This window comes from Meleagris gallopavo, chromosome 3 (genome assembly GCF_000146605.3).
Source record: "Meleagris gallopavo isolate NT-WF06-2002-E0010 breed Aviagen turkey brand Nicholas breeding stock chromosome 3, Turkey_5.1, whole genome shotgun sequence".
NCBI classification, from domain to species: domain Eukaryota; kingdom Metazoa; phylum Chordata; class Aves; order Galliformes; family Phasianidae; genus Meleagris; species Meleagris gallopavo.
Window position 1 is genome coordinate 42,145,493 of NC_015013.2, and position 13,091 is coordinate 42,158,583.

Genomic DNA, 13,091 nt, shown 5'->3' on the forward strand with positions numbered 1-13,091 from the left:
GCCTCTATCATGCAAAGGGTCTGGCTGGTGTCCCTGGTGTGATGTCCCATGGCTTGGTGTCCCAAGCTGGAAGATCTTGGTGGCAGGTGGGCTGCAGAGCTGTAGCATCACACATTCCATTGTGGTCGCAACCCCCCCAAAAAACATTCATAGGAGAAGTGTCCTGACACTGCGAGGCACAGGGGCCTGCCCCCCTGCACCTTCCTGTGGGAAGAAAGCTTCTTACCTCAACCCTTTGCCCATAAGGACTGTGGGGCAGGTGTGCCACAGACCCCTCATCCTTACCTACATGCAGAATCATGGAATCATAGAATTGTTTGAGTTGGAAGGGACTCTCTAAGGCCATCTATTTCAGATTGCCTGCAGTAAGCAGGGAGACACCTACAGCTAGATCAGGTTGCTCAGAGCCTCATCCAGCCTGACCTTGAGCGTCTCTAAGGACAAGACATCCACCACCTCTCTGAGCAACCTGTTCCAGTGCCTCACTACCCTTACTGTAAAAAACGTCTTCCTTATGTTCAATCTGAATCTTCCCTCTTTCAGTCTGAAAGCATTTCCCCTTGTCCTTTCACAACCAACCCTACTGAATGAGTCTGTTCCTTCTTTCTTATGACCCCCCTTTAGATACTGAAAGGACGCTATCGGGTCTCCCTGGAGCCTTCTCTTCTCCAGTCTGAACAGCTCCAGCTCTTCCAGCCTGTCATACATACATACATACATACATACATATATATATATATATATACACACGTTTACTATATGTTTATATATACATATATATGTTACTTATTTGCGCTACTGATGTTTATATCAAATTCAGGCACACCGTTAGTATCCACACTGAAATACTATTCTGATGCAAAGATAGCACTCTAAAATACCTTCCCTTTCTGCATTTCAAAAGCTTGAACTTTGCTTCTGAAATGAATGTTCAATTCACAGAGAACCAGTCAATTTTCTGCTTCACGTGAATATTTTAAAAAGTCCTGTTGTTAAATTTAGCTGTCTGCTACATTAGAAATTCAAAAATGTATTGAAGGAAAACTGTATCAGGGCTGCCAGGCTTAAAACTTGACCTGCCTTTTTTTCACCCTCACTTTTTCAAATTGATGAAATGTTTGTGTGTGTTACTTTTTTTCATTGGAAAACCTGAGTATTTTTTGTCATTGCACATTTTGTAAGTAACCTATACCTGTGCTTTTACAAGCAAACCCGTCTGATGGTTCACGTATCTTGGATCAGGCCTGGCAAATGAGTCAGTCCCCTCTCTGGGATTCAAAGGGTTGAATCCTCTGCTGCTGTGAGCAGCTGCACATTTCCACTAGTGTTATTTGTAAATATTATTATTATTTGTTATTAGTAAATGATCAGCAAAGAAGAGCCGTGAAAATCTGTGCTCCATTGCATGCTTTTTTTTAGTCCATGAGGAAGGTAGTTTTAGAGAGGAAGGTGCTGGAGATCTTGTTGAGCCAAGTTATGCTGATTGTCAGTGCAATGGAAGCAGCTCAGCTTCAAACTGCTGATGTGAAATGCATTAAATATGTGCCCAAGCTGTGAGTTGGACAGTGAAAGGTTGTGACAATGAGAGATTAACCAGGGCAGAATAATGTAGAGCTAGATGTGGAATGGGGACAGTTGTATTTGCAGGAGATGACAGTGATAAATTACTTGCTCTGAGAATTCACCATAGAAGTTGGGAACAGGAGAAGTGTGGAAAAGTAGGATTCTTGTGCACGACACATCATAAATGGCACAAAAATACGTGTGCTGTATAGCACTCAGATATTCATGATTCTACTGCAAACAGTGGCAATTTCTTTCCAGCGTCTGAGAAACAAGGCTGTCGCTGTATCTATGGCCTCTGGTTGTTGGCCCCATTGGTTTTAACCTACTGCATGTTATTTAAGCCCCTGTAAATGAAGGAAGAAGGCTTCTCACTCAGTTGTCTTAACCAGTCATGTTTCACATGATTTGAGATTTCCTTGAGATCTCTAAGTAAAATACCTCCAAACGCTCAGTCAGAAAGATCTTGCAGTATTTCTAGTCAGGCATTCACTCTGTCCAGCGTATAAACTTTCTACACCAGATATACTTTGAAAACCCATGTTCATTAGCAGGTGCCTAGACACAAGCTGCCTCTGGATTGAAGACCATAAGTTCATCAGGAGTCCTGTTTTTCACAGCATGCACAAAGCATTTTCTTATTACACAGCCAATACAGAAATTTCTGAGAGAGACATTTACTTATTTCTAGTTAATCTGTAATTACATTATTTTCTGCAGTAATTTCTGAAATATTCAATCTATTTCAGAAAATTTAAGTGTCATTACTTCATCTTTGGTTTCATGAGTGCAGAAGTACTGTAATTAATGTACGTATACAATGTGTATTCCAGAATGAAAGCCTCAGTGAAAAGACCCATTAATGAGATACCACCATGGTGCTTGTTAGCATTTTCTGGTTTGGGATTTATTTGCTGCTTTTCATTTGCTTTAGAGACAAGCATTAGTATATCCTCTCTCTTATTAAAAAATAGTGTTCATATTTACATTGCAGTACTCAACACTTTTTTTTTTTTCCCCCAGTCTTTGTATTCTTATGAACAACATCTAAAGCTAACTCTTCAAAACACTTTTCACTAAATAGTAGCAATGATGCAAGCCAGTATCGCACAGGTCACCTAAACTGACTTGAAATTACTAAGTGGGAATTCCCTCACTCTGTGCTTGAGGCCACTTTCCAGCTACAGTCTCTGCATTTTTTCTTGCAGCATTCTATCACTCAACAGTGGCTGCCACTCTGCTGCTCATTTGAAACTTACTTTGCCATGTTTCCAGGGCCTATGTGTTTGGAATTATTGCTTTTAGAGTTAGCATAAGCTGTGTTTTTAGATGGTTAATTCCAGTAAATGTTTTTGGTTTTTTTTCAGACTGAATTTTTGTAAGTATTAGCAGTGAATTGCTACTCCCTTAGGGTCCTTGCCTCATGAAAATCTTACTAAATAAGAAAAGAGCTGTAAGATCAGATTTAATACCATAATTGTGAAAGGGAAAATTAGTATCTCCAGAATGGTACACAAGAAAAAGATACTATATCCTATTCTTATTAATTTTTTGACTGGATTATTTTTAAATTTGCAAGTAATCAAATAACATGAACATCTCCATTTGCACTCCCAGTGTGCTTTCAGTAAACCTGTGTTCTTTTCCAGGTGGTGCTTGGCAGTTTGCATTTAATGTGAAATTCTACCCTCCAGATCCTGCCCAGCTATCTGAAGATATTACCAGGTGTTTAAAACATTAAATACATTTTTAGAAGGGCCTTAAAAGCTGTTCTTGAGAGCACTTATTCTCTAATTATCCAAGAAAGGGGATGTTTTATATTCCCATTGACTTGCTTTCTCTTATGAGCTTATGGAAAATATGTGATGCTTTGACAGAAAGGATACTGTGAACAGTGTTTGGTTCTCTGAGCTCAGACAACATTTTTCATTTATTTATTTACAATCTAACACCAGAATCAAGCTTTTCCCATATATGTGTTCTGGAGAATTTATTTTGATTTTCACAGAGATGCCCAGAGATGTTTAGTTTTGCCAATGGTAAAAAGATTTTATTGTTAGCAAAATCATAAATATGAAAGAAATGAGGAGAACAAGCATGATTGTAAATTCTGTGTACTGTTTGGCTAGGTGTGTGGTTGGTGTGCATGGTATGATGAATGTGGTGATAATGAGCTCTGCTGAAGGGAAGGATTGCTTTTATCCATCTTTATCCTTATCCTGCTTTTATTGCTTTTAATTAGGTTTGAGGTACAGAGACTGTATCTTTGGTTTAAAAAATATATATATATATATATTTGAAACATTTCCTTATTCCTCCCATTTGGTGCAAATCCCAGTTTTCTGTATCAGCTCCATGTTGGGGTAAGCCATGTTGGCTGGGACACCAAAAGTCATACCTCACCTCCAAGCAAGGAACAGTTGGCATCAGGCTGGCAGCAAAGATCTTGGAGGGGTCAAGATTTCTTTCTCACCCTTAAACCTCCCAAGGGAACTTTATGTCTTAACCACAAAGCCAACACTCTTCACTTTTTCCTGGTTTCTTCTAATCAGTGCTTACCTCTGTGCTTTTAACATCATTTACTGTTTAAATGTATTTTTGAGAAAGCTTCTCAGTTTACTAAAGAAAATTTTTTTGAATGGCTTGGAGTTTGGCTGCCCCTTAGGGAATGTTATTTTATGTTTCTCCTTAAAGAAAAGAGTTATCAGTTAGCTGTATCTCAGTGACCTGTTGTATAAACCTATGGATAATTCTCCTGAGTCACCAAACAAAATGACAGTACATTTTATCAAGAAATCTCCATTCAGCTTTATAATGATTAATTAAGCTTTGCTACCCACAAGTTAGGCAAAGGGTATTTTTAATTCTTAATTCTTTAATTTCTTAATTCTTTTTTAATTCTTAATTCTTGCTAATGCAAGAAACTTTGGGCTTGGGTATTTTCTGCCTCTCAGAAGTGGCTCCTTTGCTGATGGGGCTGGAGGAGCTGTGTGTGAGCAGTGGCGGCATTCCTTTGCAGGTACTACCTCTGCTTGCAGCTGAGAGATGACATCGTGTCTGGCCGGCTGCCCTGCTCCTTTGTCACCCTTGCCCTGCTGGGCTCCTATACTGTGCAGTCTGAGCTTGGTGACTACGACCCGGATGAGTACGGCAGTGACTATGTCAGCGAGTTTCGCTTTGCACCGAATCACACTAAAGAGCTGGAAGATAAGGTGATCGAGCTGCACAAGAGCCACAGGTAGGTGGGTGGAGGCTGCAGGTGTTGCATTTCAATTCATATTCTGTTTCCTTAATATCCATGCTCAAATTGGTTGTTTTTCTTCAGGGGAATGACACCTGCTGAGGCTGAGATGCATTTTCTGGAGAATGCCAAAAAGTTATCAATGTATGGAGTAGATCTCCATCATGCCAAGGTATGGACTACAGTTCTTCCTGCTGGGAACCTACAATGGTCATCTTTCTCATGGACCTGAATTTGCATGGACTCTGATTTATTCTTTCTTGCTGTTCTGAGACAGGCAGATTGGGGGAAAAATCACTAGTCAATGTGAGGAAAGGTGACTCCTGGGATAAGCATCTTGCAACTGGAACATGATTCAGCCTATAGACTAGATGATGTTTCACATCAACACTTTGTGCCAAATAAACAGCCAAACCCTTTGGGGAAAAAATGCCAAATGGACACAGTAATGAGAAAGGATATTAGAAGCTATCTGGAGAGTGATCAATTGTCGTTTCCTTCAGATACATTTTGCAATTTAATAAGGCCAAGTATGGCATCTCAGCTAAACAGATCATTTCCAACATGCAAAGAACTCTGAAGCAGTCATTCAGCTGTGCTGAAAACCTAATCAGATTGATAGTTGCAGGGAAACAGCAGCTGATCTCTCTTCTGAAGTGTGGCCCTTCCAGTTAACTAGAAGGGCAGTAATTCTGCTGGAAACATTCTCCACCAATGAGGTGATTTCCCTAATGATCAGCAGGTTAAGTTAAAAACCAAAAGTGGTCATTTCTCTTGTGGCTTGGGAGAGTCACCTGCCAGCTTTGTATCTGTGGCTTTTCTTTTTTTGCCCAACTAAGCAATTACTTCACCGTCCACTCTTCAACTTTTCTTCACTTATCAAAGTAAGGTTAATGGATGTTAACATCTCTGAGGTTAGCAAGCATCCTTGGCAAATGAGTACCAAACAAAGACTCCTGAGCTGTGCAGAGCGCTGCATTTTCTGTAAAGGTCAAATTGCTGTGAGCCTGTTTTTATGCTGCAACAGATCCTTTCAAGAACTGAGATAAATTTGCAGTTTGGATCTTGAAAGGGCCTGCAGCCATTTCCCTGGAGCATTTCATAGGAATTGTGCATGTGTGTTACGAAATTCAAAGCAATCTTTTGTGTTCTGTTAATTACCACTACTGAAAATGAAAAATCTGGGTATGGCTCAGTGGGCAGCACTTGACCAGGAGGCATGCCGCTGCTCTTCCTGTGTTTTGCAGATAGGCACAGAATCGTGAGGCGCTTTTGGAGCAGAGATAGAAAAGGATTGGTGAATGTCACTCAGTAGCTTATTTTCAACATCCTTTGTCCAACACAAAGAGATCTGCAGAACAGCAACAAAATGAGTTTCTGTTCTCAATATGTTACGAGCTTCATTACTAAAATTTGACATAGTATGGCATTAAGAGCTGAGTATTTTTCTTTTTAAATACTGGGTAAAGGCTTTGAAATTTAAGTTAGTATGTCCTGAGATAACCTTTCTTTTCTCCTCCTTACAAAGTATCAGTGTCCATTTTTACTTTTCTGTTCTTTATCTTGAAAGACTTGGAGAAAAGTAAGTTGGTAGGCAAGCCAACGTTTCTCTAAAGTAATTTTCTTAATATTAAAAGCTGCATTGCGCACTGAATTGGCTATGTCTGTGGATTAAGAAACCCAATAGCAGTCTCAAAAATGGAGCTAAAAAAGGGAAAATTAGAACCGGCATGAGAAGTAGCATTTAGTTTTAATTAGGCCTGCCGATGTGATGGGATGGTATCAGGCTGCTGGACAAGTGTCTCTGTGGGTGCCTTTTTAAAGTCATGCAGTGGCAGATGTCTCAGTGTCAGTGTCAATTCATTAAGGCTGTGCAGGTATCTGAGGTATTCAACAGATGCTGGGCTTGCCAACTGCTGTTAAAGCTAGCTCTCAATTAGCTAGCACAGAGCTACAATTAAAATTGTGTTCAGATAGTCAGATTTGTCCTCTGGGCTGTCAGCACTCTGACAAAACCTCCCATTCGTATGTGGAGCTGCAGGTATGTACAGCTTGGTGTCTCCTGATGTTACAGCAAAGACTGTTGTGTTCTATGGCTCTCCAAAACAAAGCCCAATTTCCCTCTTACCCAGGTTTTGATTTGCACCAATAATATCACATTGAAAAGCAGCTTCTGACACCTACAAACAAAAAAAGCTTTGAATGCATTGAGATCTGCTGTAAAGGTGGAAAGGAAGAGAGAAAGCATTTCTCAATAAAGTTTTGGGCAAGGATAGGAGAAGTAGCAGCCCTTCTATCTGCAGCTATATGTCTTATGTAGGTGAGCATTTCAGGATCATTCCAGGCAATGTGATTACAAGCAATAAGACTTCATTTTTTTTCAAATGTATTTGCTGTATGTAGAAGTTCTTCTTGGCCTAGGAAATTGGCAAACTGAACTCCAGCAAAAAGATTACCTTTTTTTCTTCTCCAGTGGCCCACCATGATACCACATGAGACTTCTATATTGAAAAGATACCTTCGTGGTGTGACACCGTCTTTGTTGGAACACAACATCCTTAATTGATGTGTTTTTTAACACTGGAGTGACTTTGTGGTCCTAATTCTGTATTACAAATCTGATTTTAAAATTTTTTTTTTTTATTTTTACTTCAAGCCATGCTGTTGCTTTCTTTTATCTGACCACGTATGCCTTTCTGCTCCTCTTAAGCATAATTAGACTTGTATTGTGTAGGAAAACTAGCAGCAAATTATTAATTCATTTCTTGATTATCACAGAGTGACATCTTCATAGCTGCTATTGTTAAACTTGTAACTTTAAGTTATTTTAAAATAATTACCAAAGGACTCTATTCTTTAAGACAAACATTTATTTTCTCCAACACTGTTAATGCTTAGCTAAATAAAAAATAGAATTATACAGGCTAGTGGTGATAGTAAACACTGAAGATTGGCTTAGACTATTTGAAAGCTTCTAAAGGAAAGAGAAGAATATAGTTTTTACTTAAAATACACATCTATTTAGGTATATTCTAATAAGATTTTGGCCAAAACTTTTATGACACTAGCGTGTCTGACCTACAGCTTGCTTCCCTGTCAAAATGAGTTGTAAAACTCTCATGTTTAAAATAACCTTTCTGATCTAAATGGCCAACTTTATGCCAACTAATAATTTTACATACAACAGCAGAGAAGTGAGGAAGTGAAAATACTGAAGATAGGCAGAACAGCATTAAAGAAGCTAGCAAATCAGTCAGAACCAAGATAGGGTAACAACAGGAGAAAAATTGGTCTGATTCACAGCGTTTACTCATGGAGTCTGGGAGATGCTGGGACTGGTAAATGTGTATGCAGTCCTACTTACTTTCAATCTTGCATTTATCCTAATGACACTTAGGAAGTAATTAAAGTGTGTAATATGGTTAATATCATTATTTTAATACCAGATACAATGTTACTCCCTCCTTTTGTAGTTTTTCTAAAAGATAACATCTGAAACACTGATGTTCTCTCATTCTGCCCAGCCTTACTATTCCTTGCCTGAATGCAAGGGATAGTTGATGAGTAGGGTAGTTCTCAGAAATAACATTGTTGTAGATGATGCATTAACAGGTAGCTCGGGTAGAAACACAGTATATGAGTGTCTGTTTTGGGATTTAAAGAGAGAGTTATTCAACAGAGTATGTTGCCTGTTGTTCCAGGATTCTGAAGGAGTGGAAATCATGTTAGGAGTTTGCGCAAGTGGGCTCTTAATATATCGAGACCGACTCAGAATAAATAGATTTGCCTGGCCAAAGGTTCTGAAAATTTCATACAAAAGGAACAACTTCTACATCAAAATCCGACCAGGGGAGGTAAGGACATCCTGATACTCCTCAGTGAACAAACCTTTTTTAAAAAAAAATTGCGTTCTCATTGATTTGTTGATTTGTCATGTCCTTAACATTCCTCTTCATTTATATTTTTTAAGTTGTGGTGATTTTCTTAGGAAATTAGGTAAATACTTTATTTAAAATACAGGTAAAATCTTCTGTGTCTTTCTATTTACAACCCTGAACTCACATAAACAGCAAATATAGCTGTCTGCATGCAAAGAGCTCATTCATATTATTGAATACTTCGGGAATTTAAGTAACATTTTGCTTTTTCATGGAGTGCTCATCAACCATCATCATGTTGTGTGTTGAATTAGTGTCTGTTCATATTACCCACTAAGACATAGATAGGTCATACTAAATTTTATAACCATATCAGATTATACATTTGGAGCCGAGTCAAAATCCAGAGTCTGATAAAAACGAGCCCAACATCCATCATTCAGCATTTTGCTGGCTACATGCTTTCGCCCTTCCAGGCCCATAGAAGCTAACGTTCTGACACGGGATGTAGTGTGAAATCTCGTATCGTGAGTGCCCTCTCGTGGCTCAGCCTGGTGCATAGCAAATACACCGACAGTAACGCATTGGTTTTCCTCCTGTTAAGCAGGCGCTAACACAGAAATAGGATGATAGATCATAGCAAAAATCCCAGGAAGAGTACAAGATCATCATTAACAAAACAGTGTCTCAGTTTCAGCTGCTGGTACAGCAATCAATTTGCAACAGATTAAGGAAAAAAAATATCCATTTTAGAGGTTGGAGCTATACAGAAGTCATTTGGTTGAGGACTGGCATTTCTCCCTTAATGAAATATTGCAGTGGGAGTCCTGAGCCAACTACTGGCTTCAAAAGTGACCTGGGAAATCTGCTGTGGCCACCACTGTAACTGGGGCTTGAGCAGTTGTAGAGTTGTTATCCAAAATCCACAGTCCTACATCTTCTGTCTCATAACAGACACAGTTTTAACAACCAACTTCACATCTTGAGTTTAATTTAAAAGGAAAAAAGAAGAGCCACTGGTGTTCTCAGTTCTGCACTCAGGCTCTCCTTTTAAGCTCTGCTGGTGTTGGTATGTAGCTTTCTGTGACCAGGTCTTAGTTCCATAAAATTATCAGTGCAGTCCATTTCAGATTACATTTGATGATAATATGAGTCACCATCCCATGTGTTGTTTCAATCATCTTCATCATTTTTGCTGTTTCCTGACAGGTTTCTCTCTTGTCAGTTCCCCATAGAGATCCAGGCTTCCTTACAAGTGCCCTTCTACTATCTTTCCCTGATCACAGCAGCACTGTTTCACCTACTCAGCTGTCTGCATGTAGTCATCAACATCGTACTGCAGTTGCAGCTGTCACAGCTTTTGCATCTGTAATATAAATCGGCAGCACAACCTAGAGAGGTCACCTGATGTCCCCAGCTAACTCTTTCAATTATCTGTTCTTCTTCTCGTCTGTCCCAGGATACAAATTAGTTAAAAAACACTGTGATTTGCTAACTCTAGTTCTTTCACTCTAATTCTCCTTAATACAAGGCTGCGTGAGACCAAATCAGTCCCAGGAGACTATTGCTCCCCTTCAGGCCGTTATCAAGCTTCCCACTGTTCTTTAAACTGGTGAAGTTAAAACAACAGGGTTAAAACATTTACATGTTTGTTTCTCTCAGAAATTTCCCAAGTCTTAACTGACCATTTTGTTAATATAGAGCATAAAGCATCAGTGTCAACATCAAAAATGCTTTGCTTTTTATCTCACTTTTCCCTATAAAACAATCCCCAAAGGCTGCCTGTTACCACTCTCAGTGGTACCACTCTTCCTTTTGAGACTGTAGTCTGTTGGATGCGTATATATATGATGATGTACATCAGCATGTACTTTACCTTTGCAATTAGATTGTATAGACAGGAAATTAAGATGAACCCATGTACCTGTTCACACTGCCTAAATATAGTTGCACTGCATCAAATATGTATTTTTTTCTTTTTTCTACCTAGTTTGAGCAGTTTGAAAGCACTATTGGGTTTAAGTTGCCAAATCATCGTGCTGCAAAGCGCTTATGGAAAGTGTGTGTTGAGCACCATACATTTTTCAGGTATGTGGATGTCATTTCCTAAAGGTGTGCCATAAGATCCAGTGGAAAATTGTCAGCAGAGACTAAACTTTTCAAATCAAATTGTCTTTTTGATCAAGAAGTGGCTCTGAGCATTCCTTAAAAATACAAAACGTTTAAAATCACCATATGGTTCTTACCTTGCTTTATCTCTGCATGACATCAGTCACTATAATTAAAAAGCCTACGGACTCTTCTGCACATACATTTCTCTGTCTAGGTAAAATAATGTATATCGAAAGCTACTGGAAAAGATGTATAAGAGGGAAAACAAGAAAAAAAAAAAAAGTTAATTAGAGATGAAAACACAGACAGTAACTTGTAGTGTATTTTTTGGTCATCTATAGTACCCAGCCCATACATGTGAGTTTTGCATTACTGAGGAATTTTGCAACCATGCATATATAGCTAATTTTTTGACATCTAAGAAGACCTGAAAATGGGTATTCAGTACTTAAAATTCCCTCTCAAGTCAAATGTGGAATTTCTCTCCTTTTCTAAAATTATTTGTTCAAGCTGTCTGCATGTTTTTATAACATGTCATCTTAGTATCACAGGATCTAAAAAGAAATTGTACATTTTGGAATGTTTTCTGCTTTTTAACAGAAAGTTGATTTTTAAAGCATAAACTCCATAGCAAGGGAATGGATTCTTCAGCAAACTCTGTGGCCAAAATGCAGAAGGGGGGGAAGGCTCTAACCTGAAAAATTTTGCATCCCTGTTAACAAATCTGGCCCTAAATTCTTAGCTTTTTAGCTAAGAGATCTTACAACATTATATGTGAGGCATTATTTGATCCCTTTTTTTAGCATAGACCTGTGAAATGCAGGTCCCAGTGGTGTTCTCCCTTCTGCAAAAGTAGTAGGTTGATCTGTGGAGGATGCAGTATAATCCCTGTGTGCTCGGTGTGTTTTAGGCTCCTTCTACCTGAAGCACCTCCAAAGAAGTTCCTCACACTGGGCTCCAAGTTTCGTTACAGCGGTAGGACACAGGCTCAGACGAGAAGAGCCAGTGCACTCATAGACCGGCCCGCACCTTACTTTGAGCGGTCTTCTAGTAAACGTTACACGATGTCCCGCAGCTTGGATGGCGGTAAGGTCCTCTTCATTGACTTGGTCAGAAGTTACAGTCGTGATGGTCACTGCTTTAAATTTGATGTAAGCCTCTTGTAATTTCATACCCCCTGAGCTTCTGCTGAGAGGAGAAAGTGAGTACCTGCACGTTTGCTATGAACCCGTGATGGGGGTTGTATCAATACAGCCAGCCCTTCTAATGGCCTGCAGCGCACAGCTTGTGTGGGAAGAGAGACACGACTTACAGTTGTCTGCATAACTGGACTTGGAAATTAGGTCCATGAGATCTTGCAGTGGGAATGTTCACCTAGGCAGTAGAGGATAAAGCCATAGAGAAATCTCTCACATGATGGTCCTACAAAGCTTGCTGACTTTCAGTAGGGCATCTTCTCTGTTGTCCTGGAGCCTTTTATGAAATGACTGCCTGCAGTGGTTTCACAGGAGCCACCTCCCACTTGGGAAGCCAGTGAGACCCAAAGAGATGAGCAGGAAACCAAGTCCTTGCCACATGCCTTCTGCTCCCTTTCAGGAGAGAGAAAATAGATCTGACACCAAGACCCGGCAGTATTATAGGGAACACAACCTGTGGGTTGCCACAAGCAAGCTGCAGATAAATAATGTCCTAAACTTATTGCTACTGCAGTTACAAGGTGTTTGCCTACAGGATGTTTTGGGGTCCTGCTCTTCATGGGCCCCGCCCCTTGCACTCACCCCTGCAAAGCACTTTCTTGCTTGGGAAAAGAACAAAGTACCAGATCTGCCAGACTGGGCTTTCCCACTCAAGCAAGTCTGACTTCAAGGCTTTGTTAGGACTTACAAGAGTAATTGTTTGGGTTTTGTTAAATTTGGCCTTTTTTCTTTTTTTTTTTCATATGCAGGTTTTTCAATTAAGTGTGTATTTAAATTCACAGATGAATTATTTTCCTTCATAGAGCAATAACACAAGCATCTTAGTTTGATGAGCCCTTTTTACATACATCACTTTTGAGCATGTAAGATGGAGAATAAGATAGGCAGCTTAATAGCAGGTCCCGCTTCTCCTCACTTTCTCTGTGGCTCATGGAATCGAGGTTTGCTGCTCCTCTAAGTTAGGTCAGCGTATGATGCAGACTCTCAGCTACTTCATGAGATGTTATTGTCAGCTCTTGAGTAAAAATAAGCTGCAATTTATTTTTGTAGAAAAAAAATATTGAGACTAAATTTAGAATCACTATGGTTTAAAAAAAAAAA

At 39.4% G+C, this 13,091-nt stretch overlaps 1 protein-coding gene across 1 annotated transcript in view; it reads left to right on the forward strand.

Moving 5' to 3' along the window:
• LOC100550739 (band 4.1-like protein 3) overlaps nt 1-11,975 on the forward strand; it is a 31,947-nt gene extending 19,972 nt beyond the window's left edge. The window contains exons 4-9 of the mRNA XM_019613935.2: nt 3,213-3,288; nt 4,583-4,801; nt 4,889-4,976; nt 8,506-8,658; nt 10,673-10,770; nt 11,705-11,975. Coding sequence (XP_019469480.1) covers nt 3,213-3,288; nt 4,583-4,801; nt 4,889-4,976; nt 8,506-8,658; nt 10,673-10,770; nt 11,705-11,960 — 890 coding nt within the window. The 3' untranslated portion in view covers nt 11,961-11,975. The remainder of the gene's footprint in view (nt 1-3,212; nt 3,289-4,582; nt 4,802-4,888; nt 4,977-8,505; nt 8,659-10,672; nt 10,771-11,704) is intronic.
• Nucleotides 11,976-13,091: the final 1,116 nt, after the last annotated feature.